Below are 27,204 nucleotides of genomic sequence, written 5' to 3'. Positions count from 1 at the left end.
TTGCTGGACACAGACAGGTGCACACAGATATCCTTCATACAAAGTTTTCCAAGACACACAAACATAATCTTGTAAATATTTTCAACAATTTTTTTTTTTTTTTTTTAAATAATTATTTTTATTAAAGATGTTTGAGAACATTGGAATGTTTAATCAGTGATTTTCTTGTGAAAATTCTGATGCGGCCCAGCCTCACCCAGACTCTGCCTCCAGCGGGCCCCGGCTGAATTGAGTTTGAGACCCCTGCTCTACACCAGTGTTTTTCAACCAGTGTCCTGTGGCACACTAGTGTGCCGTGAGAGATGGTCTGGTGTGCCGCGGGAAATTACCCATTTTCACATATCTAAAACATTTACCATCACTATGGTATACACTCTGTGTTAATCCAAACGGCCCTGATTTAACACTGGATAGTTTTGAATATGCAAGACGGTAAAAGAAATATTTCTTTGATTCTATAAATTACTATTTAATTAGAATGATGTTACCGCAAACCAGCCGCAAAACTAGCCTCAAACTCAGCTTTTAGAAAAGTCTCTCCCCCTTCAACTCTCTCCGCCAATCATTGTTGGAGGCTTGATCACATGTCATCAATCTGACCAATCAGAAGTGATTAAGGTCCTCATTTCCTTGTTCTGATTCGGCTCATAAAGTCTCAGTTCCAACTAAAATGACAGCTAAAGCTCGTGTTTAGCGGTGTAGCTTCCAGCGGGATCCGACGTCAGACAGTTTAAAAAGTGAACAAAAGAATGAAGCTCAGAAACGACAGTATGCCGGCATCTGCGTGAGTTTATGCACTACAGCCCCCATGATGCATTGGGTTAAGTGGCACACTGAGCGCTGGGTGGAGGGGGAGGGGCTTACACGTTCAGCAGCGCAAGAGCCAAATAGGGAGAGAAATAGAGAGAAAACAACACAAAACGTAAAGAAAATGAAAAGAAAAAGGAGATAAAAACTGGAACCATTTGACTTTTCTTGATAGTATGAAGGAACAGTCTGCAAGAAATATTCTATATGTATATATATTCTGTATATATTTATGGATCCACAATCAACCTGTCCAGACACCTGAGAACTGAGAGAATCTTCTCTAAAACAGAGCAGATCATCACTGAGAGAAGAAACAGATTACATCCTCAAAGCTGAAACTCTTTTGTCTTTCTTAATGTCAATGTAAATAAAAGTCTTGATTTATTGGTTTTTGCACAATTTAATTTATATTTGGGTTGTGGTTTCAGAGTTTTGTGTTGTTCACTTCAAATGTGTTTAAAAAGAAAAAAGCTTAAAATGCGTAGAGTTAAAACTGAATAGTTAATAGTTCTTTTACCATTAATTTTGTACATTCTATCTGGAAGGGATAAATAACAGCATATACGTAATTTACACTTTATATGAATAAAAACATATTTTCATCGTGGATTTTGTGCATAATCTTATCTAGTAGTTTATCATGAATCAAACAAAGCAAACAACAACCTAAAAAGGCATTTGGTAGCCAAAAGAGCCGCTGTTTTAGGAAAACGAATGCAAAAGAACTGAATTTTGAGCCAAAATTCTCATCACTATTGTGGAGGGAAACAAGAAAAGAACATTGTTTTTACTTTGTCTGATAGTTTTAAGAAGTATTTAAAAAAAGAGGGAAAAAAACATTCATAAAAACTGATTATTAGTATAAGTATAAGTATTTTTTAAGATTTTTTTAATGATTTTTTTAATGATAATAAATGTAGACTGTTTTGACGAGATATACGTTTAACTTGAGCAAATTGATTAATGATGCTTCCCACTTATATAAAATAATGTACACTAGATTGTGGAGGGACTGTACATCAATACAGAATTTTTTTTTACCCTTTTGGATGCTAGTGTGCCGCGGGATTTTTTTTCATGGAAAAAGTGTGCTTTGGCTCAAAAAAGGTTGAAAAACACTGCTCTACACCATTGACTTTACCTCAGGAGCCCCTTCGGTGAAGCTTCTGAAGTTTGCGGATGACACCACAGTCATTGGACTCATCTGGGATGGTGATGAGTCTGCATACAGAGGAGAAGTGGAGAGGCTGGCTGTCTGGTGCAGCCAGAACCATCTGGAGCTGAACCCACAAAAGACTGTTGAGGTGACAGTGGATTTCAGGAGAACCCTCCACTCATAATTCTCAGCAGACCAGTTCCAACAACAGACTCCTACAGGTTTCTAGGGTCCACCATCTCACGGGACCTTCAATGGACCCAGCACATGAACACTCCGGAAGAAGGCCAAGCAGAGGCTGTACTTCTTACGACAACTGATGAAGATCAACCTGCCTCAGGAGCTGCTGATCATCTTCTACACAGAAATAATCCAGTCTGTCCTGACCACATCCATCACGGTCTGGTTCGGATCTGCAACCAGACCCGAAGAGACAGACTGCAGAGAACCACTAGGTCTGCTGAAAGGATTATTGGCTCCAACCTTCCCTCCATTCAGGAATCGAGTGAGCCGGAGGAATCTCAACAGACCCTTCACATCCAGGTCACAGTCTTTTCAGTCTCCTTCCCTCAGGAAAACGGTTCAGAACTTTGTGCACAAAAACCACTCGCCACAAAGATGGCTTCTTCCCTCGAACCGTCACTCTGATGAACTCTTGACCTGTTACAGAGTATGGAATGCAACATGGGAACTGTTACACTGGAAAACTGTTGTATATATTTTTATCCTTTTCTTCAGTATTTTTATATTTTTTCTTTTTATTTCTTAATTATATACTTTCTTTTTTTTATCTTTATCTTTTTGCACACAGGAACACAAGTCACTGGATCCAAATTCCTTGTATATATCCTGTACTTGGCCAACAAAGCTGATTCTGATTCAGGTTCACATACATTCAGGTTTCGATACATCAAGATTCTGATATGTCCAGATTCCGCCAGTTCCAATCAGCAGAAAGCTTGAGATCAATAATCCAATGATCTAAACATCTTCAACGTCTTCCAGAGAGAGTTGAGACAGTCAGAAAATGCTCCATTTGGCCAAAGGGTCATTCACATACCCAGCCGCAAATGCACCCCCTGGGTAAGTGGGATCCGCTCTCCCACTGCTCATGGTGGAGAAGGTTTGTTCAATCACATTTGCAGCTCAGCAGAACAGATCCATCTTGTGTCATAAATCTGTAGTCAAGGGCCTGGTGCTTTTTTGGGTTTTCTGTCCCGCTTCTATTTTTACTATAAATGTTATCAATTTTAACAATCAAACTTTTAAGATTATTGCTGTATCATTGAAGGCCCGGTCCCACAGGATTTGATGGCCATATCACGGGTAAAAAGTTGGAAAATCTGCCACTCACGCTTAGACGCCCCAACTCTATGCATGCTTGTGGAATTGCAGTGATACAGACACCGGAGTCCATTCCTCTGCTGCTCCTCTGCCAGAGCAAGAGCGTCCTCCCTAAATCAGCTGCTAAAAGACTGTAAGCAGCAATACAAGCGCAGACCAGCTGGGGAAACGGCACTGCTGTAGATGTGCACGAGCGTGGAATTTTGGTGTTCAAGCGGGCATGCCTGTGTTCGCTCCACAGTCTGATCGCGCACTGAAACTGCTGTTGCACTGCGTTTCACAGCCATTGCATGGCGGTACCGCTGTACCACACGCAGTCACCCACGATCTCAATTTTTGTGCAGTTCAAAAATGATTTGCGCATGTAACGGCGGCCAAATTTTGTACCAAGTGTATGCGTCTTGATTCCACAGCGTATATTGCCCGTTGCACTGCCGGTTCGCTCTAACAGCGTCTGTACCCCGGGGATGAAATTTTTTCCGTGCTCTAGCCAGGATATGGCTATGAAAGCCAATGGCTTGTCAAGCATCTTTAAAGAAACATTTTTTGAGCAGTGTCTTATTTTTATTTCACCATCCAAATGCTGGTTGTTGGTGTCTTGTATTTCACAGGTAGCACCCTACACAACTTGTCTGATTAATGGTATCTACTGGGATCCTCACACACCTCGACTTCTCAGGCGACTTGATGCTCAGAGACTTATCCGACCGAATAAACTCTTCGGAGGAAACAAAGAAGGATCACCAGCACTACCTCACAGGTAAGAAGATTGTATTGGAAGCAGTGTTGGGCATTTTACTTCGGAAAAAGTAATGACTAATAGTTACTAGTTATATTGCAAATAGTAAATGAGTTTGCAGTTCAGTTAGTGCATCTTAAAAGTAGGTAGTTACTCAGCTAATTAACTTCAGTTTTAAAGTTACTCAAATTAGTCAATCAATTAATAACTTTGTTGTCATTGTAAATTTTACATCGAAATTGAGTGCAGTCCCTTTCTGGTTCATTTTTAAATAAATAAATACCGTATTTTCCGGAATATAAGTCTTGTTTTTTTTTTTTTTTCTTTTTTTGCCTCCATAATTTGGCAGTTCCTGTGACGTATACTCCGGAGCGACTCATAAGTACATCTTTAATAAGTATGAGATATGGACCGTAAGTCTAGAGTGCCCTCTTGTGGCGATCTCTGGAATTACTGTATATACATGGGGAAAAAAACATATACGGTAATTTCAGACAGCCACAACAGGGCACTGTAGGCTTATGCTGCGATATCTCATACTGCTTAGCTATTGGTGAGTTAAACAGTAAATGTTAGCTTTCAGGGAAAACGTTGAACGACTAATTGCAGTCACAAAGCTAGATGGCCACAGCTAGAGATAGACTTTCATCAGTGAGTGCTTGAACAACGTGCTGCGGGGAGAGACTTGTCAACGGCGCAGTTGCGTGTCCATGCCCAGGTTGTTGCCAAGGCGATGAATATTAAGGACTGCGCTAGCGTTAGCGCAGTGCTTCCAGCACTTGAATATACATAACAGCTGTTTCATAACTTTAAAAAGGTCATGCTACAACATAAAGTCATCACTTACATTTAAATAGAATAGAATAGAATTCAACTTTATTGTCATTGCGCATGTCTCAGGTACACAGCAACGAAGTGCAGTTTGCATCCATCCAGAGTGCTTTAGCAGGTATAAATATATACATACAATGTGCAATGTGGAATAAATAGCAGTGAGAGGTATCAACAAGTATTTATAGTATGAAAAATGTACAGGTAAAATTCAACATATAAAGTGCAGGTAGTGGTGATTCAGTCCATGTGTTATAAAATACAGCCGGAGTAGTGTTTATTCTGCCTAGAGGGTGTTTGTGGCTAGTTGTCAGGAGGAAGAGTTCAGGAGTGTGGTAGCAGTTGGGAAGAAACTGTTCCGGAACCTGGTGGTTTCAGTCCACAGACTCCTGAGGGCAGAGGAGTGAAGAGTCCGTGTGCTGGGTGGTTGGATTCCTTTATGATTTTTCCTGCCCTTTTCAGACATCGCTTCTTGTAGATGTCCCTTATGGCAGGAAGTGGTGCTCCAGTGTCGTGCTGGGCAATTTTCACCACCCTCTGCACTGCCTTCCGGTCTGCAGCAGAGCAGCTCCCGTACCAAACTGTAATACAGTTGGTTAGGATGCTCTCGATGGTGCAGCGGTAAAAGTTCACCAAGATGTTGGTGGACAGGTGGTTCCTCCTCAGAGTCCTCAGGAAGAAGAGGCGTTGGTGAGCTTTCTTTACCACCTTGGAGCATGCGGTTGTCCAGGAGAGGTCCTCAGAGATGTGGACTCGGAGAAACTTAAAGCTGTCCACACGCTCCACAGCCTTCCCTTTGATGTGGATGGGTGTGTGTGGGTCAGTGTTCTTCCTGAAGTCCACAATGAGCTCCTTGATCTTCTCTGTGTTTAGTAGTAGGTTGTTGATGTTGCACCATTCTGCCAGACGATCCACCTCCTCCCTCTAGGCAGCCTCATCGTTGTCCAACTTAATGATGGTGTCGGAGCTGTTGACAGGTTTGCAGTCGTGGTTGAGGAGGGAGTCGAGGAAGGGGCTCATCACGCAGCCTTGGGGTACGCCGGTATTTATGGTGATTGTGGATGAACAGCGGTTATCCAGTCGGACATGCTGGGAGCGGCTGGTCAGGAAGTCCAGTAACCAGTTGCACATGAGGGAGCCAATTCCAAGATCTGTGAGTTTTGCAATGAGTTGTGAAGTGATGACTGTGTTGAACGCTGAACTGAAGTCCAGGAACAGCGTTCTGGCGTAGGTGTTTCTGTTGCCCAGGTGAGAGAGGACAGAGCGCAGTGCTATGGATACTGCATCCACTGTGCTCATGTTCTGCGGGTATGCAAATTGGTGGGGGTCCAGGGTGGGGGTGGGGGCATGATTTGAGGTGTGTAAAAACCAGCCGCTCAAAGCACTTTGTGATGATGGGGATGAGGGCTATCGGGCGGTAGTTATTAAAATTTGTTGGGCTGGAGTTCTTTGGTAGTGGTACAATGGAGGTGGATTTGAAGCCAGTGTTAATTTCGTTGACGAAAAATTTTCGTCTTCGTCAACGACACTATTTACCCAACGAAAACTAAACGATAACGAAACAAAAACTCCCGCCCAGACATGAAAACTTTGACTAAATTGACAGACTTTTTTCGTCAACGAATAAAAACGAAACGAAAATGCTCTTTGAAGACGACATCCAATGATAATGACTGCTGGTGAAGGAGGGCGGGAGCCAATGCAGAGCGATCCAATCAGATCACAGAGCCCTGCAGCCCGCTCGGGAAGACGCTAATTCAATGAATCGTGTCTGTGATATAGGTGAAAAATGTCTAATCGAGGTAGAAAAAGAAAAGTACATATATGGACACATTTTACATTTAACACGACCTTCAATAAGACGTTGTGTGGAGCGACCATCACAGGCAAAAACACAAGAAAACCTGAAGCGACGTTTGCAGACAAGCCAGCCTGAAATCCAGCAAAGGTAAACATATATACAAACACGATTATTTCCCGGTATTGGGCAGAATCCTAATTCCTCCCCTACCCATCCAACTGTTGTGGCATTTTAAAGAGTAGAATTATCTGACATGGTTGTTTTAAGGAGTTAGTCTCGCCAAGCTAATTAGCGCCAGTGCTGCACGCTGGAGAAGCGCTCTTCTTCACGTGGGTGAAGCTCTGAAGCTCAGAGGTTTACATTTAAATGTAAGTCTGGCTTTATTGTTTTAGCATGACGTTTGTAAAGTTATAAATCGATGTTGTTGTGTATTTCCGAGCGCTACCAGCCCCGCTGCTTCTTCAGATCAACAATCAGTCAACGTTTTAATCTCCAACTCCACCACGTCTTACATGACAACATCGCCCTCTATTGGCCGGCGGTGGTATTACAGTTCACCACACATGCTGTTCAAGCACATATAACATCCTCACAGGTGTCCTGGACAGCTTACTCCCCAATGAATGTTTTTTTAATGCATTTTTAAACTTGACTACCTCCTCAATACAAGTTTCTTTTTTTTTTTTTTATATTCGGACATTTATAATAAGACTGGTGTTACACATATTTACGTGTGACCAGCACTGAATGTGATGGAAATTCATGTTTTGTCCACATGAAATACGTGCAGCCAGGATCCCGTTGCTGCATTACCGGCACGCATTTTAAGTTTGTCCAAGGCTGGATTTTGTTTTTTTTGGCTGCATGTATTTAAAATTAAACTTTTAAGGTAAAGTCCCATTAACTGTCACACTCCTAGATCTGTGAAATATGTTTTCCACATTTGACCCATCCCCTGGTGGAGCCGTGAGCTGCAGAGACAGCAGCACTCAGGAAACATTTGCTTGTTTAACCTTAACCATAACCATAATCCTAACCTTAACCCTTTACTCTGGGCCAGTGCGACTAAGAAAAAGGGTTTTTTACAAGTTTTTTGAAAATTACATGTGAATAGAATTATAATGATTTATATATATATATATATATATATATATATATATATATATATATATATTTTCAATGTGTTTTAAGTTGTTGAAACTGAATTTGCAGAAATGACAAGTTTGGAAAGCAAAGTGAAGTAAAATGTTATTTTTACAAATTAGTAAAATCTTTGCGTGTTATTCATATGATTATACTTAGTAAATGTAATTAAAATGCATTATCTTTATTCTATATTTTTGTCGACTAAATATCTACTGTAATTTAGTCGTCTAAATGTCTATTGTAATTTAGTCGACTACAATTTGACTAAAATTTATAGAATCAACATGACTAAATTGCGACTAAAACTAAACCCTATTTTAGTCAAAAGACTATGACTAAAGCTAAATTAAAATTCTCTGTCAAAATTAACACTGTTTGAAGCAGGTCGGTACCACAGCACAGGCCAAGGACAGGTTGAATATGTGCGACAGTACTCCCGCTATTTCTCTAGAACATGCTCTTAGAACACGTCCGGGGATCCCATCAGGACCTGCCGCCTTGTGGAATGTAATCCTGCTCAACACTGCTCCTACGTCTGTCGGGGAAAGAGTCAGTGGTTGGTGGTCTGGAGTCACAACCATAGACTGTAAAAACAATGGACAGATCGAGCACTGAGGCCCCCCATTGGAAATGCATTACTTCCTCTCCTCGCGAAAGTAGGCCGCCGCTTTCACCGTCAATTCCTGAAACGGATACCGCCATTCGCAACCCATCTTCAGCGATTGGTCTGAGTCATAGCTGAGTCATCGAATCTACAGACGCTCCTTTTATCAGAAATCTTGGGGTAAATCTTGACAGGCATTTTAAATTTGACAAGCAGGTCAGTGCAGTAGTCCAGTCCAGCTTCTATCACTTGAGGCTAATCAGTAAAGTTAAGCCTTATCTTCCTCCTCATGCATTGGAACAAGTGATCCATGCATTAATCTTTTCCAGACTGGACTACTGCAACTCCTTGTACACTGGCATTGACCAGTCTCTGCTCCGCCGTCTCCAGCTGGTCCAAAATTCAGCTGCCCGCCTGCTAACGGGGACTAGACGGTGTGAGCACATCACCCCAATTTTACGCTCTCTTCACTGGCTGCCTGTGTCTTTTAGGATTGTTTTTAAGATTTTACTTTTGGTTTTTAAATGTCTGCATGGTCTGGCCCCTCTTTATCTTTCTGAACTTTTACATTTTTACCGTCCACGCCGAGTCCTCAGATCTGAAGATCAAATGTTGTTAACGGTTCCCAGGACTCGGCTTGTGACCAGGGGAGACAGAGCCTTTTCAGTTGCTGGTCCCAAGCTCTGGAATGCGCTCCCCCGTTCTGTCAGGTCGGCCAGTTCTGTCAGTGATTTTAAGTCACTTTTAAAAACGTATCTTTTTAACCAGGCTTTCAACTCCAGTGTGCAGACTTAGTGGGTCAGCTAGTTTTTATTGTTTTTATTATTTTATCGTTTGTTTTATTGTACCTCATTTTGTCATTGTTTTAATTGTTTTATTGCTTTTATTGTTTCTCTTTGTTGTTGTTTATTGATTTTACTTCTCTGTTCAGCACTTTGGCGGCGTCAGCTTTTATAAGTGCTTTACAAATAATAAATTGATTGATTGATTGATACAGGAAGTACTGTCGCCAATCAGGAGTGAGATTATTGCAACCGTCTGTCTCTTTCCACGCCTCTACCACAAGACCGCGGATGTAAACAGCTTCTATTTTAATCACGGCAGCTCGGGAGAGTCGTACAAGTCATTGTTGAAGCCTTTGCGGGAGAACCATCCCAACATTTGATTCTGTCAGCGGTCCTTTGGGATTTACTTACATTTATTCCTTTTTGTCGAGATAAAAGGAGCATTTGGGTGACGCCGCTGGAGAAATGCGCGTGTCCCTCTCGCGCGCGCCGCAGCTTTTCAGTTGTCATTCGCGGCCCGGTTACAGTCCGATCAGATGCACGTGAGAAGCGCGTTCAGCGGTATTTAAAATAAATAACCATCCTAACAAGTGAACAGCTGGATCTTTTCTCTGTTTGAAGATACGACCAGGTCCAAGTTTGTCTCGCGGTTCTCATACGGCTGCGTCTAATTCAGGCTGAAGCTGGAAAATTCTGGCGAAGCTTAAACTTTGGTTGGTGATTTTATGCGCATATATGCAACATATAATTTATAAGCTACAACCAAAACAGTGAAATAAAGAAAAACGAACGTTAAACAAAGAAAAAAGTCCAAAGCACATAACCTCAGAGTGAAATCTATTTCTACAGAGTAAATCCTCATCTAAAAATGTCGACAGCATGCTCCTCTTGTTGTTTCAAACTGCTGCATCGGTACATTCCATTGAGGAAAACAACAGTAGGACAATGACTGGTAGGTACATTGTTGAATTGTTAAGGTAGTGTTAAAAGTAGGTGTTAAAAGGCTTTCACGGAAAGCATTGATGAAGTCTGCTCCCATTGGCTACCCGTCATCTGTCAATCAAACGCCCCAAACGGTCGACGTCAGACCCACATACGTTTAGTGAGCCATCTGATTGGTCAATTTATAACTCTAATAACTTGTGATAATGGAAAAAAATCAAAAAAAAAATTAGGATTAGAAAAAAGAAGTTAAGCAGAAATCAGCAGAGGAAGAATGATTATTCTGACATATAAAATGAGTGAGAAATAACTGTCTGTTTCTCAATGAAAGTCAATGGGACTTTGGCCTTTTTGCAACCCAGTGGTACTTCCTATATGGAACACGGAAGTAGGGGGGCTTGCTCTGTCCAGTTATTTTATATACAGTCTATGGTCACAACTGCTTTGGTTGCAGTTGTCACATTCCCTCTCTCAAAGCGAGCATAGAAGTTGTTGAGCTCGTTGAGGAAGGAGGCGTCAGACGAGGTGGGGGAGGGGTTGATTGTCCTGTAGTCAGTGATGATCTGAAGTCCTTGCCACCTACGTCGGGGGCTGGAGTTGGAGAAGTGCAGTGTTAACTTTGACAGCAAATTTTAATTTAGTTATAGTCATAGTCATATGTTGATTCTATTAATTTTAGTAAAATTTTAGTCGACTAAATTACAGTAGATATTTAGTCGGCAAAAATATACAGTAAATATACTATGTATAACAGAGATTTAACTAAACATTTTACTTTATTTCTGCAAATTCAGCTTCAACAACTTTCACATTCAAAAACAAATTATAATTCCATTCCATTTGTGATAAATGTCTGAACATAAAAAACTTGTATTGAAGTGGTAGTCAAGAGCAAAAAAATGCATTAAAAAAAACCCTCACTAGGGAGCAAGATGTCCTAACCCAGACGTCTGCAACCTGCAGCTCCAGATCCACACGTGTCTCTTTTTTCTCTCCATGGTGGCTCCTTGACCAAACGTAAAATAAATCATTGAGACTGCTGATCCAGACATGTCGACCGTCAGAGTCAGCAGCTTCCTACTAATGGCTGCCTAACCAAAACTACCTAAAGAAAACAAATAAACAAAGCCTGCAAACTAAAACTACCAAGATCCAACCCCAAACTAAAATAACAAAATCCAGCAGTGTAAGACTGCTGAGGACAAGGAGGAGAAAAAGAACAACAAAATAAAAAGAAACATAAAACAGCTTTTTTTTTTAAGTAAGTATTACTTATTTAGCATTTATTTAATTTAGATTAGTTACATTTATAAATTGATGGCTGAGGTTCACAAAGATGATAAACTATGTAGGTTTTTATATCCCTGTTGACCTGAAGATGTCTTGTTTGCTCAACTCTACCTCCAGATTACACAGATTCTATATGCAAAGCAAAACTTAGGTAAAAAGTTTTATCTCTCATGAGTTAAAAGCACATATCTTGTGCTGCACAACATTGGTTACTAGCTATCCTGACATAATTCCTATTTATTATTTGAAAAAAAAAAACCAAGGTCATGAATGCAAATACAAAAGTCTTAACCCTTTCGCTCTCTTTGGGATTTAGATGACTCCAACCACATATTGATGTGTGATTCCTTCCATGGCAAATAAGGTGGACAGGATTTTAAGTCTGCGATGGGCATAAGTGAAACTCAAAAATTAATGATAAAAAAAAAAAATCAGTGACGCTGAGCTTCGCATTGTTCACGCGACGCCATCTTGGTTTAAATGTAAACATCTGTGGTTCACACCGCACCAAAGTGAAGAAAAACGCTTCTTAGCCCGACGCGGTTTACGCTCGCAATAGTGGACTTTGGACCACCAGGAGTTCTCTGTTCTTCTTCAAAAGTCTGAGAAAGTACATTCTCTGCAGGGCCTTCTTCACCAGAGCAGTTGTGTTAGCACTCCAGGTCAGGTCTTGCTGGATGATCACGCCCAGGAACTTGAAGGCAGCGACCCTCTCCACCATGTCCCCGCCGATGTACAGGGTCTGAATGTCTGTTTTCTTCTTCCTGTGATCCACCTCCAGTTCCTTAGTCTCGTTGGTGTTTAAGAGCAGATTGTCCCCACACCAGACACTAGGGGTGTAGTGGATCACTAACCACGGTTCGGCACAGAGGTGTACCACAGCATTTGTTTAGACATGAATATGTTGCAAGAAACACAAGATGTCTTCAAGTCATTATAAGTTGGATTTTATTATTCAACCTTTAAATTAGGGATGTCCCAATCCGATCACATGATCGGACATCGGACCCGATCATGTGGTTGATGACTTGATCGAAATCAGATTTTGTCCTCCGATCAGGATAGGATATTTCATTTGTTCTTCTCATAATGCACACTTCGTCGGGTATTATCCCTTATTTAAATTTTTACTCAACTGGACAGTGATGTTCTTTTATTTTCAGCCCTAGTAAAGTGGTGGTCAGCTGCAATATTAATTTTAAAACTTGTTCATATTTCATATTGATGTTTAACTGAACAGAAAGTAAGTCTGAGTATAATCTCATCTTGTTTGATTATTATTTAACAAACTGAACTTATCAAGATTTAATTATTAAAAGCACTTGTCATGCTTTGCAGCTCAGAGCGCTTTACAATTAAAAGCAAACATAAAATACAAAAAGGAGAAAAATGAAAACCAACACCCCTTTGCCTTTTAAGAGACGTACGGCCTGGCTCTGCTGTGAGGAAACAATAGATCAGGAATCTCTCCAACCAGCAGCAGATCAACCACAGAACATCACCACAGCGTGCAACACAACCCTACAGCTACAGGACCACAGCTGTGAGGCTGCATGCTGGACCCAAACCACTCTTGAGCCTCGCGACAATAAACACAGACCAAACCAGGAAATACCGGTACAAAAGATCCCCAGATGGAAGCATAAGTTCATGAATGTCGATAAAAACATGACCAACACTAAAAAAAAAAACAGCTGTGCAGTCATAAACTCAATTGAATACTTTAAACATACTTACATTAAAAATGATAAATACTAATTAATGATATTAATAAAAAGAAATGTGAAAAATAATTAAATTGAATTACTGGAATGAACAGAAATGGTTATAATAAATATATATTTTTCTTTGTTCGGCATCATTAAAGGGGTGTGTTTGAGGGGTGAAAACTGTGATTTTTAACATGGAAGTCGATTGAAAGTTGCTCACTCTGAGCAGCAGCTTGATCCTAACTGGAAGTTTGGCCATATTCAGAAAGTAAAGCGACCAGTAAAGCAGTATTGCTGTGCTAATTTTTGAACCACTGATTGCAGTGCAAAAACAGCAACTTTTAAACTCTTCAGTCTGTTCCTCTTTGATGAAGATACAAACTTTACAGGACTAAATGGTCTCTCTACAGGTGCACTACAAGGAAAGGCTGCAGTGTGCTGTAGTGTTTTTGTCTGAGACACAAGATGCACTTGATGTAAATAGCTTTTTCTTTTGTTTCAAGTAAAGTAGTGTCAACATTTCCACCCTGAGAATGCCATCTTTGTTGTCAGATTCTCCATTGCTGCCAATTCTTGTTTTGATCCAGGCTGCTGCACAATGTGGAGAAAGCGTGAGCATGCACCCGCCCACTTGACTCCTTAGCCAGTCACGATCTCAAATGCTACTATCTCACCCCCCGCTGTACACACTTATGGATGCGAAGTGCTTGAGGCTGAAACTACATCAATCAACTGAAGTGGTAATGATTTGTTCCAAGAGATTTATAACAGCTTTGTGACAACAAAAATTAGATTACTCCACTCAATTTGTAACACAATTTGTAATGCTCTTAAACAGTGTTACTCTCAACAGTTGCAAGTTGCCTAAATTCAACATAAATACAAAGGAAGACCAATCCCATGAATTGTGAACAGCACTTTAATTTCAGATTGATTGTGACCCAGGTTAATGACTGCTACCAGGGCTGTTGACTTTCTTGGTGTCTGTGAAAGGGCAGCACTGTAGTTTGGAGAAAAGGATGGTAGGATCATTATGGAGCTAAACAGGGCCAAATTGTTTACAAAAGTGGAAAAAAAAGGTTTTAGGTTTAAAAGGCCATATACCATGCAAAATCAACTTTTTTAGCTTTTAGCTCTTCATTCCTCTCTATGAAGAACCTCAAAATGGTATTTTGATCCGTTGATGCATTTAAGAGTAATCCTGTAAAATCCTGCTCTCTCAGCAGTTTGTGCTGACAATGAGCAGGTCCTCTTGATCTGATTTCACAGAGTGAGACCGCCCCTTTCAGTAAGAGTTAGCACTTCCCCTAGGCAACCCAGTCTCCTACAAAAACGTTCTGTATCCACGTTTGTCCACAGAGAAAAACGTAGCAGTTTCACAAAAAACGGGTCTAAATTGTGGAATTGCTACGTCTCGTTTTCTCATTCATTTTCTATGGGGGCTGCTCCAGATCACTTAACTGATCACGTGACTTTTGTGTTTCTGCCTGTCGCTAGCAAAAACATGGTGGGATATTCACTCTTTTTCGATGGAAAATCACTCAGAATAAAATATTTTGTGGACTAGTCTTTATTTTGACAATATTTCTAGTGAGAAATGTACCCGGTACTATCAGGATATACATTTATTTTGGACATCTTCTTTTCCTTTCGGCTTTTCCCTTCAGGGGTCGCCACAGCGAATCAGTTCCCTCCATCTAAGCCTGTCTTCAGCATCCTCCACTCTAACACCAGCCACCTTCATGTCTTCATTCACTGCATCCATAAACCTCCTCTTTGGTCTTCCTCTAGACCTCTTTCCTGGCAGCTCTAGACTCAGCATCCTTCTACCAATATATTCACTGTCTCTCCTCTGAACATGTCCAAACCATCTCAGTCTGGCCTCTCTGACTTTATCTCCAAAACCTCTAACATGTGCTGTCCCTCTGATGTATTCATTCCTGATCCTATCCATCCTGGTCACTCCCAAAGAGAACCTCAGCATCTTCATCTCTGCTACCTCCAGCTCTGCTTCCTGTCTTTTCTTCAGTCCCACTGTTTCTAGTCCAAACAACATGGCTGGTCTCACCACAGTCTTGTACACCTTTCCTTTCATTTGTGCTGAAACTCTTCTGTCACACATCACACCTGACACTTTTCTCCACCCATTCCAACCTGCTTGCACTCTCCTCTTCACTTCTTTTCCACACTCTCCATTACTCTGTACTGTTGACCCTAAATACTTAAACTCCTCCACCTTCTTTATCTCTTCTCCCTGTAACCTCACTCTTCCACTCTGGTTCCTCTCATTCACACACATGTACTCTGTCTTACTGCGGCTAACCTTCATTCCTCTCCTTTCCAGGGCAAACCTCCACCTCTCTAACTCCACCTCCACCTGTTCCCTGCTCTCACTACAAATCACAATATCATCTGCAAACATCATAGTCCATGGTGATTCCTGTCTAACCTCATCCGTCAGTCTGTCCATCACCATTGCAAACAGGAAGGGGCTCAGAGCTGATCCCTGATGTAATCCCACCTCCACCTTGAACTCCTCTGTCACCCCTACAGCACACCTCACCACTGTCTTACAGCCCTCATACATGTCCTGCACTGCTCGGACATACTTCTCTGTCACTCCAGACTTCCTCATACAATACCATAGTTCCTCTCTGGGCACTCTGTCATAAGCTTTCTCCAGATCTACAAAGACACAGTGGAGCTCTCTCTGACCTTCTCTGTACTTCTCTATCAACATCCTCAAAGCAAATGTTGCATCTGTAGTGCTCTTTCTTGGCATGAAACCATACTGCTGCTCACAAATGTTCACTTCTGCTCTTAGTCTGGCTTCCACTACTCTTTCCCACACCTTCATTGTATGGCTCATCAGCTTTATTCCTCTGTAGTTACCACAACTCTGCACATCTCCCTTATTCTTAAAAATGGGCACCATCACACTTCTCCTCCATTCCTCAGGCATCTTCTCACCACCTAAGATCCTGTTGAACAACCCGGTCAAAAACTCCACTGCCATCTCTCCTAGACACTTCCATACCTCCACAGGTATATCATCAGGACCAAGAGCCTTTCCACTCTTCATCCTCTTCAAAGCCCCTCTCACTTCACCTTTACTAATCTTTCTTACTTCCTGCTCCACAACCGTCACCTCTCCTACTCTTTGTTCTCTCTCATTCTCTTCATTCATCAACTCTTCAAAGTATTCTTTCCATCTTTCCATTACACCACTGACACCTGTCACCACATTACCATTCCTATCCTTGATCACCCTAACCTGCTGCATGTCCTTCCCATCTCGATCTCTCTGCCTTGCTAGTCTGTACAGGTCAGTCTCTCCCTCCTTACTACCCAACCTAGCATACAAGTCATCATAAGCCCTTTGCTTGGCCTTTGACACCTCTACTTTCACCTTACGCTGCATCCCCCTGTACTCCTGTCTACTCTCCTCAGTCCTCTCAGTGTCCCACTTCTTCTTAGTTAGTCTCTTACATACAGTTCCTAATTAGTCTGTTTTGCTGGACTTCTCCCCAAAAGGGGCTCCAAAATCGTGAAATATCAACGTTTCTGACTACTCCCGGTCGAGGACGGTAAAAAGTTTAAAAGTTTCCTGAAACAAAGATTCTCAACCATAAAAAGAATGTTCCTTTATTTTCTCCCTCATAAACAAACACAAATGTCGGTTAGTTTAAGTGACAATAACGAGGATGCTTTCAGACTAAATGAAGAAAGAAAAAAACTTTTTTTTTTTTACTTTTCTTTTTTATATTATTATTAATCTATCGTTATTAATATAGTATTATTATTTATAATAACAATATTATTATTATTATGAATATTGTTTATTATTATTATGTCTATGACTATATGAATGACATAAACAAATTACATCCATCCATCCATCCATCCATCTTCTTCCGCTTCATCCGGGACCGGGTTGCGGGGGCAGCAGTCTAAGCAAAGATGCCCAGACTTCCCTCTCCCCAGCCACTTCCTCCAGCTCCTCTGGGGGGACCCCGAGGTGTTCCCAGGCCAGCTGAGAAACATAGTCTCTCCAGCGTGTCCTGGGTCTTCCCCGGGGCCTCCGCCCAGTCGGACATGCCCGGAACACCTTACCAGGGAGGCGTCCAGGAGGCATGCGGACCAGATGCCCGGACCACCTCAACTGGCTCCTCTCGATGCGGAGGAGAAGCGGCTCTACTCCGAGCTCTCTCCGGGTGACCGAGCTTCTCACCCTATCTCTAAGGGAGCGCCCAGCCACCCTCCGGAGAAAACTAATTTCAGCCGCTTGTAGTCAGGATCTTGTTCTTTCGGTCACGACTGAGAGCTCATGACCATAGGTGAGTACTGGAACGAAGATCGACTGGTAAATTGAGAGCTCTGCTTTCTGGCTCAGCTCTCTTTTCACCACAACGGACCGGTACAGCGACCGCATAATACCTCATCCACTTCCGGAGCCTTGCCACCGAGGAGCTCTTTGACTACCTCAGTGACCACAGCTTGGGTAATGGACAGTTCCACCCCAGTGTCCTCAGCCTCTGCTTCCTCAACGGAAGGCGCGTCAGCAGGGTTGAGGAGATCCTCTAAGTATTCCTTCCAACGCCCGACAATGTCCCCGGTTGAGGTCAGCAGATCCCCACCTGCACTGAAAACGGTGCCTGCAGAAAACTGCTTTCCCTCCTGAGGCGCCGGATGGTTTGCGAGAATCTTTTTGAAGCCAACCGATGGTCCTTCTCCATGGCCTCACCAAACTCCTCCCAGGACCGAGTTTTTGCCTCCAACACAGCCCGGACCGCAGCTCGCTTAAACTGCAGGTACCTGTCAGCTGCCTCTGGAGTCCCACAAGCCAGCCAGGCCTGATAGGACTCCTTCTTCAGCTTGACGGCATCCCTTACTTCCGGTGTCCACCCCGGGTTTGGGGGTTGCCGCCACGACAGACACCAGAGACCTTGCGGCCGCAGCTCCGGAAAACAGCAGAGACAATAGAGGTGGAGAACATAGTCCACTCGGACTCAATGTCACCAACCTCCCTCGGGACCTGCTTGAAGTTTTCCCGGATGTGGGAGTTGGAGACCTCCCTGACGGAGGGCTCAGCCAGACGTTCCCTGCAGACCCTCACAGTACGTTTAGGTCTGCCAAGTCTTTCCAGCCTTCTCCCCCGCCAGCGAATCCAACTCACCACCAGGTAGTGATCAGTGGATAGCTCTGCCCCTCTCTTTACCCGAGTGTCCAAAACACACGGCCGGAGATCGCCTGAAACGACTACAAAGTCGATCATCGATCTCCTACCTAGGGTGTCCTGATCCCAGGTGTACTGATGGACACCTTTGGGTTCGAACATGGTGTTTGTTATGGACAAACTATGACGTGCACAGAAGTCCAACAACAAAACACTGCTCGGGTTCAGGTCAGGGAGGCCATTCCTACCAATCACGCCCCTCCAGGTACCACTGTCATTACCCACGTGGGCATTGAAGTCCCCCAGGAGGACAATGGAGTCCCCCATTGGGCCACTTTCCAGTACCCCTTCAAGGGACACCAAGAAGGCCGGGTACTCTGAACTGCTGTTTGTCCCGTAAGCCAAAACCACAGTCAGAGACCTGTCCCCCACCCGAAGGCGAAGGGACACGACCCTCTCGTCCACCGGTGCGAACTCCGACACTTGGCGGCTGAGCTGGGGGCTCACAAGTAAGCCCACCCCAGCCCGTCGCCTCTCACCATGGGCAACTCCAGAGTGGTAGAGATTCCAGCCTCTCTCGAGGGACTGAGTTTCAGAGCCCAGGCTGTGTGTGGAGGTGAGCCCAACTATGTCTAGCCGGTATCTCTCAACCTCTCGCACCAGCTCAGGCTCCTTCCCTCCCAAAGAGGTGACGTTCCATGTCCCAAAAGCCAAATTCCATGACCGGGGTTTGGGCCGCCGAGGCACTCGCCTTCGACTTCCACCTAAACCACAATGCACCGGCCCCTTCAGAGCTCCCCTGCAGGTGGTGGGCCCACTGGGGGTGATCTCACGTCGCTCCTTCGAGTTGAACTCGACCGGGGCCCGTGGGAGGAGCCCCGGCCACCAGGCGATTGCCTCAGAGCCAGGCCTGGCTCCAGGGTGGGGCCCCGGTGACGCCAATCCGGGCGACGCAGCGGAATCTCTCATGTCATAACTCATAAAGGGGGTTCTGAACCGCTCTTTGTCTGGCTCTTCACTCAGGACCTGTCTGACATGAGAGACCCTACCAGGGGCAGAAGCCCCCGACAGCATAGCTCCTGGGATCACTCAAGCACTCAAACCCCTCCACTACGTTAAGGTGGCTCGTTTCGAGCTGAATCAAATGAGTCCTGACTCGAACACGCACATATGATTCAGCCCGAACTCAGAGAGCTGCTCGCAGCACCTCAGTGAAGGGCAGGGCATGGGAGTGGCGAACAGATTCTCCGGTTGGGAGGGGTGAGTTGCTGCAGGTGTCAGGAGGGCGATGCGGCTCAGAGCAAGCGAGAAATTCTGATGTGTTTGAGCTTTGTTCTGAGGGTTTTTATTTCTCATAGCAAAATACTGATAAGCTGGATATTTTTCAATGTATTTGCATTGAAATTGTAATGTATATTTACAAATGTTAGTTGTTGGTGGTGGAAGGAAATGAGTTAGTGTGGGGAAGATGACTCATGATTCTTGAGTTAGTAAAGTGACTTGCGAGTTTTGAACGATTCGTTCATGACTCGCACATCACTAATAGGGTGTACTGAAGATGAGGATGCCGTCAGAGAGCAGAGGAGAAGGAGTTTTGAAGAAGAGTCCTTTACGTTGTTGAAGTTTGTGGTGGTCTTGAACGAGGTAATCCGTGAGGAGGAGATGTTTGCAGCAACAGGATCTTTGGGCAGGCTTTGAACAAGACTGTTGTGGGAGCAGGAAACCAATCCCAGATGAATGGCAGCGCCGTCGCGGGAGACGCAGCATGAAAGCACGGAGCGTGAATGCAGGCAGGTAAGCAGGCAACGAACATGAGCTCCTAAAGCATAAAAGACATAGGCGATTAAACAGGCTGTGATTTTTAGAGCTGGTAGTCGGGCTGAATAACGAGACGTTCCGGCAGTGATTGGAGCCGGGAAGCAGAGATATATATAGGTTCAGGTGATCAGTGATGAGCTGCAGCAGCTGCCATGACGGCATCAGCTCAAGCACAAGGCAGTCAAAACAATTCAGTCAAGCTAGCTAGGTGCTCACAGATTCCAACTTAAATAACTCTTGTAACCCTTCCACTCTCCTTATCTTGTTTCCATTAAAAGTGGGGTCATCTGGACCCCACAAGACAGCGAGCTGAACTTTTTTTAATCATTGATTTTTGAATTTCACTAATGTCCATGGCAGACATAAAATCCTGTCCACATTTGTCACGGAATCAATCGCACATCAATATGTGGTTGGAGTCATCTGGACCCCAAAGACAACGGAAAGGTTAAAAATACTTTAAACTGTCAGCAGGTGTCTCTATTGGTTTGTCCTAACACAACAAACAATCTATAAAGGCATTTCAACAGAAAAAGACAGTTTTTTTTTTGTCTTTTTAATGTTAAGGTCTTCGTGATGCAGACATACGGCTAAACAGCAGCTGCTAACTGCTTAGTGCTATCGCTGTAATTTAACTCCTTAGGACCCGAGAAATTGTCGTGCTACATTAACATTTTTAGTATCTCTAAAAATGAAGCTGTAAATAGTGCAAAAACTGCACCTTCTAGTGTTACAGGTCACACTGCAACACACTGCTGTCAAATGAACAGATTTTTCCTTTGGGCAAGAATCTATAGAACTGAGCTTGTAAATGCTGATTACCCAAGCCCAGAAAGGAGAAGGATTGATCGATGAAGTTCAGTGGTATGACTGTCTTATAAACTTGACAAAGTGAAGTAGTAAAGCCCATATCCTATTAAAAACACCTCAAAGTGCTGTACAAAGAACAAAATAATAACACTCTCTAACACACATACAAAAAATAAATGGATAAGAAAACACTTGTAAAAATCTGCTTTTGCTTTTAATATTTGCTCTATTTTTACTTGTTTATTAAAGCTACTTCACAGAAGCTTTCTATGGAAGTTTTTAATGATAAAAAAAGGTTAATGAAATAAAAATAAGGGTCAACACAAATCTGTTTATTCAATTTGTTCATGTTTTAAATGTGTTACAAAAGTATCGGATCGGGACACGGTATCGGCAAATCCACAAAATAGAATGACTCGCAATCAGATCAAGCCCAAAAAAACCTGATCGGGACATCCCTTGTTTTAAGTGCATAAGACTGTTCATTCCTCTCTATAAAGAACCCCAAAGTGGTATTTTGATCCGTTAACGCATTTAAGCGTCATTGTCTAAAAACCTGTTCTCTCAACAGTAGCCCCTCACATACCCACAAAATGAGCGGGTCCTCATGATCTGATGTCACGGAGTGAGACCACTCCTTTCAGGAAGAGTCTGCTCCGCCCCCAGTCCAACAACAACAACTACTTTCTCCACAGAGCTAGTGGTGATCAGCAAAAACTTTCATTTTAGATTCAGAATATCATATATCTTCCTGTTGCGTCATGTCTTCAATGAATTCCAATTCAAACAGGTGTTCATTACTTTAGACACGGGGCTTCTTTAAGACCCTCCATCCCCCTCGATGGGTTAGGGTTCGAGTTTTGTGTTCCAAAGATAATATATAATATATGGATATATTTCACTCTGAAAGGCTTGAGAAAATCATGGTATGGCCCTTTTAAATGCACAAAACCGTGCATCTTCCAATTGTGCCCCTTCTCTGACATTCATTGTAGCTATAAGGGTTTTTTTTTTTTTTTTGCTGTAGACGTCTGCCTCCTTTATGACACCCCTCCCCGTCCCCCCCACCCAGACCGTGCACATTCATGCACACTTTGGGGTGTCTGTGGTATTTGTGTTGTTGGGATCCAGTGTGTGACGAAGAGGCAGAGGTGTGTGGATCCATATGCAAATGTGGTTTAATAAAGGCAAACAAGATCAGGCAGGACAAAGCAAGGCGTAGTCAAAACAGGCTGGGGTCAAAATGCAGGGACGAGGCAGGGAGTGGAGGAGACAAACAAGAGTTAGTACACAGAGGATCTAACAGGAATAAACGCTCAGAAATTGATGCAGGGCAAACAAGACTTCGCAGTGAGCTGTGGTGAGAAACCAGACTAAATACTGTGGTGGTGATGAGCAGATGGAAAACAGCTGAGGATGATCAGAGTCCTGAGTGAAGGCAGATGAGGTGGTCAAAACTCAGGTGAGAGTTCCCTCTGGTGGTTGAAGGAGGAGGTAGCAGGTTGAACCATGACACAGTGTAGCGATGGCAGAGAAACTCTCATCCGATTCAGCGTGTGTGGTGGCATCCACCAAAGAATATCCTGGTGAGGAATCCGTATAACATTTTTAGGTGGATCCTGAACATATCCAAGAATTGCTCAAGCAGACGGGTGATATGGAGAAGACGGCTGGAGAAAGAACCAATGATTTCCTGGTGGAAAAAGCAAGTGACAGGTTGAACTGGTTTGAGCATAGATTATTGAGTAAAGACTGAAAAGTGCCCATATCTCCCGAAAAGTGATTGGTATACAAGTGAAGAAGATTTTTCATACGAAGATTGATGATGCTTCCAATAAAAAAAACAAAAACAAAACAAACATAAAAAAAACGAACAAAATGTTTACAGCTGGGGCTAATCGGAGCATGATACAATGTTCCCATCTTTCAATAAAGATGAAATGTTAATTGAATTTCACTGCAAATTTAACCCACTAAGCCATCACCGTTTGATGATGGAAGGAAAGACTGTCTCTACTAAACTCCAAACCGGCTACAGGCCAGCTCTAAGATGACGTCATGAAATGGGCAATACCCACAAGGAGGGAAAGGCAAAGCTTCCGAGATCGAGGCATCTTACTTTCTGGGTAGGAAAATAGTTCACGAAAATTACTCATATTTCCAAAATAATTTGTTATCTAGTGTGCCAAAGGTAATATATGATCACATATATAGAGAGATATAGTTTAGTCCAAAAGACCTAAGAAAAGCATGGTAGAGGTCCTTTAATGTTTAAACATTGAAATATTTTTTGTCTTAAAAAACTGTTGGAAATAGTTTTGTTATTCCAAAGCAGAGTCCTTTGTTCTTTTATTATGCATTAATATTGATACTCAAAAGTTTAAAGTAAAAAGTTCTTGTGCAAGTAAATAAGAGTTTGACCAAAAAAGTAATATATCTGAAAATGAAAAGATAATATTTGAAGCTGAAAATAACATTTTGAATTTGAAAATGAAAAAAAAATTGAAATTCTGTCTAAAAATATAACAAATTTAAAACAAGGGACTTTTTTTTTTTTAATAAATACTGTTTTGAACAAAAGTTTTTTAAAGGATTAAATTTCATGTACTGTCATTTTCACCATTTGTAATTTCAATTCAAAATTTCTCTTTCAAACTAATATTATGGTCCTGTTAGTTCCATAATTCATAGGCAGGCAGAGAAACAAAACATAACACTGTAAAACTGAAAGTAGGAACTTTGAATCAACAAGTTTTTACAGCGAAAACTCTGAAAATGGACAACACGATGGAGTGAACGGTGGATTCTGTTCAATAGACCAGAAAGGAAAGAAGTGAGGTTCCCATATTATACAAATGAATGCTGATTTGAAAATAAAATGCAGTGACATCAAATATAGTTTTCATTATGATTGTTTGTATGCTGACTTTTAGTTTTTATGAATTTATTTGAAAATGTAATATTTCTGAAAGTGTTCTTAGTTTACAGCATTTCATACACCTGCTTAGAGCTTTTATTTAAGTATCAATACTGAAAGGGCTTTCTATAGATTATTGAAATCAGTAGACATGTTCATTTTTGTTTAGATCCTAATAAAGCTGAAAATTCTTTCCTAATCAGGGCACCCTCTTGTTTCTTTTTTGTATTTACCTTTTGGGAAACACCTGTGTCTTTTTTTTCACTTGATGGTGAAACTATTCTATTTTTTCAGTCAAATTTTGGTCTTGATACAAATCAGTTTAGGCTTGTATGCATGCTTATATGTATTCATGTTGGCATGTGTTTCAATCAGTTTAACCCTTTAACACACTGGAGGTGTAACTGGCGACATCTAAATAACTCACTCTCCCTGACAAACCCAAAGTCTTTAATCAATCAGCTGATTCTGACGTTGAGAAAACAGCTTTTCATTTCGGCTTTTCACCGATATGAAATAACTGTAGTGTTGTATAGAAGTGCAAATCTGCTATAATCTGCTTCATACCATGGAATAATAGTACTTGCATCAGGGTTGAAGAGGTACAGTGACTGAAATAATTTTAACACTTGTTGTGCGCTCCTTTGTTAAAGGGTTAACATTACTGTCAATTTCAATATCTCTTATATATATATATATATATATATTATGAAGTTTGTCAAGTCATCTTTTCTCCACAGGTTTCTGGCAATCTGTGACATCTCAGCAGACACTGGAGGCTCTATAGAGTTCATGAATGAGTGCACTACAATAGATAAACCTTTCTGCATGTATGATGCTGATCAACACATCGATCATGACAGGTACAGTACCAGCAGTTAATTGTGACCCTATGTTGTAAAAGTGTATGTTTACTCTCTGTTAAGAAATGTGCTTTTCCATCTGTTCTATTAAAAAGACGGTATGTATCCTGCAAAAATCTGTTTGGAAACCCAAGCTCTGCGTAATAGCAATGAAAACCTGTTACAGTTGCAAAGCAAAGAAACACACTATTTCTAGTGTGCCAGATTAAACAGTCAGGCTTAAAAATACATTTAGAAAATTGTATCTCTGCCTAAATTCAGTTGTAGGACTCGTGAGTCTGTGCTTCTATCATTTGCTAACTGTCTTGCTAATAAACTCCTGTAAGTCTTGCTATTACCTAGGTATTCCGTAGAGGCCTTGCTTAAAAAAAATCAATAAAATGAGCACACTCTTACTACGTACTGATGTAGTTTTAGGTAACAAGTTCAATGCAAACTAGAAATGTATAGTAGTTGAAGTCTGGCTAAATGAGGTTTGAATTCACAGTCGGCTCTTAAATCAATCTGAAACTTGTCTTAATCATGCACCCTTTTCATTTCATTGGTTTATTTTAAATGTGATGGTATCAAGTATATCAATAGTGTCGTCTCAAAAAGAGCATCCAACTTGAAACTAAAGCAAAATAAATTATGGTAATTGTGAACAAGGCTCTTATACCTGATTTGTTGTGCCCAGGGTCATTAAGCAGCACCAAAGGGTCAGTTGACTTTTACACTCTTTTAAACAACTTCAGGAGCGGGAAATGTTTTTCCTTAATACTAAATGCAAATTACATTATTTATCAAGTCACTAACCATTATGGTTCATTGAAATTGATCGCGCCCGGCATGGCGGAGGCATCGAAATTTAACGTCAAGTCAATGTAAAAACGCGAAGCGGCGCGAGGAGTTTGACGCAGCACCAATCAGGGACCCAGTTTCTGGCACATGACATTTTGAGTGACTAGATCAAAGAGTAGAGGTAAAAATTCAAGATGGCGGCTCGATGCAAGGATTTTGGTCATGTACTTCCATGTATTTACTCAACCCTCAAGGGGCCGTTAGCTTCCTGGAAACTGTCCCAGTTTCTGTTGGGTGAAGGCAGGATGCACCCTGGATAGATCCCGAACCCGTCACAGACCCATAGCTGGATGGACAGATGGACTACCCAACTGCCCGGTGAATCGCTTAACTAGCTACTTAGTTCCACTTTCCAAGTTGCCCGGCTCTAGCGAGGTCTACCATCCAGGCTCCTGGTCCCTGGGCAGCGGAGCACACTCTGCCTACCCGCCGGCTGTTAGCTGCCCAACAGCCCGGAGATCCGCTGCACATTATTTTGATTACCGAGGTGTCCACTGATCTCCATCCAGATTCAGTCCCTAGACAAGACCCTTGACGCTACTACCTCACTGGGTCCCTGTGCCCTTCAAGTACAGGGTTGTGTCAGGAAGGGCATCCGGCATAAAATCTCTGACAAATCACTGATGCGAAATAGTGGGTGCTGTTTTGCTGTGGCGACTCTGAAAGAGATAAGCCGAAGGGTGAACAACAACATGGTTAGAGTCAGAGAGGCCAGACTGAGATGGTTTGGACATCTTCAGAGGAGAGATAGTGATTATATTGGTAGAAGGATGCTGAGTCTAGAGCTGCAGGAAAGAGGTCTAGAGGAAGACCAAAGAGGAGGTTTATGGATGCAGTGAATGAAGACATGAAGGTGGCTGGTGTTAGAGTGGAGGATGCTGAAGACAGGCTTAGATGGAGGAAACTGATTCGCTGTGGCGACCCCTGAAGGGAAAAGCCCAAAGGAAAAGAAGTAGAGGACAAAGAATATAAGGATATGTTAAAAACACACCAAAAACACAATTTTCATTTAAGAGGACAAAAACACAAATTTGGGCATAAAGTAACGAATGTTCTTGTTTTGGCAGTGTGGAGGGAACTGGAATCCTCATGTGCTCCATTGACAACCTTCCTGCTCAGCTGCCAATTGAGGCCACAGAATACTTTGGAGACAGACTCTTTCCTTACATTTGGGAGATGGTAAGAAATCTGTGTTTTGCATGAATTGGTGACAAGGATGTAAAGATTTTTTGGTAATGGGCAAGGCAAGGCAAGTTTATTTGTATAGCACATTTCATGTACAGAGACAATTCAAAGTGCTTTACATAAAACATTAAAAGAAACAATCAAAAGAAATAGCAAATGTGTGATCATTGAAATAACATTGAAAGAAAGTCAAAAGATTTTAATTTAAAACAAGCATAGATAAACAGTGCAGACGTAAACTCTTGAATACATATCAATCAAATGCAAATGAGAACAGGTGCGTCTTTAACCTTTAAATACACTGAGTGTTTCAGCAGATCTAAGGTTTTCTGGAAGTCTATTCCAGATCTATGGTGCATAGAAGCTGAATGCAGCTTCTCCATGTTTAGTTCTGACTCTAGGAACTGATAAAAGACCGGATCCAGATGACCGGAGAGG

The 27,204-nt window shown here is 42.2% G+C and overlaps 1 protein-coding gene across 3 annotated transcripts in view; it reads left to right on the top strand.

Moving 5' to 3' along the window:
- Positions 1–27,204, top strand: part of aass (aminoadipate-semialdehyde synthase) — a gene marked incomplete in the record, with an annotated part of 177,904 nt that overhangs the window by 73,083 nt on the left and 77,617 nt on the right. For all 3 annotated transcript variants that reach the window (XM_024262395.2, XM_024262393.2, XM_024262394.2), the window contains 3 exon segments: positions 3,922–4,070; positions 24,619–24,741; positions 26,649–26,760. In XM_024262395.2, the coding sequence (XP_024118163.1) occupies positions 3,922–4,070; positions 24,619–24,741; positions 26,649–26,760 (384 nt within the window).

The sequence above is a fragment of the Oryzias melastigma genome, unplaced genomic scaffold (genome assembly GCF_002922805.2).
Source record: "Oryzias melastigma strain HK-1 unplaced genomic scaffold, ASM292280v2 sc00295, whole genome shotgun sequence".
NCBI classification, from domain to species: domain Eukaryota; kingdom Metazoa; phylum Chordata; class Actinopteri; order Beloniformes; family Adrianichthyidae; genus Oryzias; species Oryzias melastigma.
The sequence above is the reverse complement of the archived record's forward strand: the minus strand, read 5'-3'. Positions and strand labels throughout refer to the sequence as shown.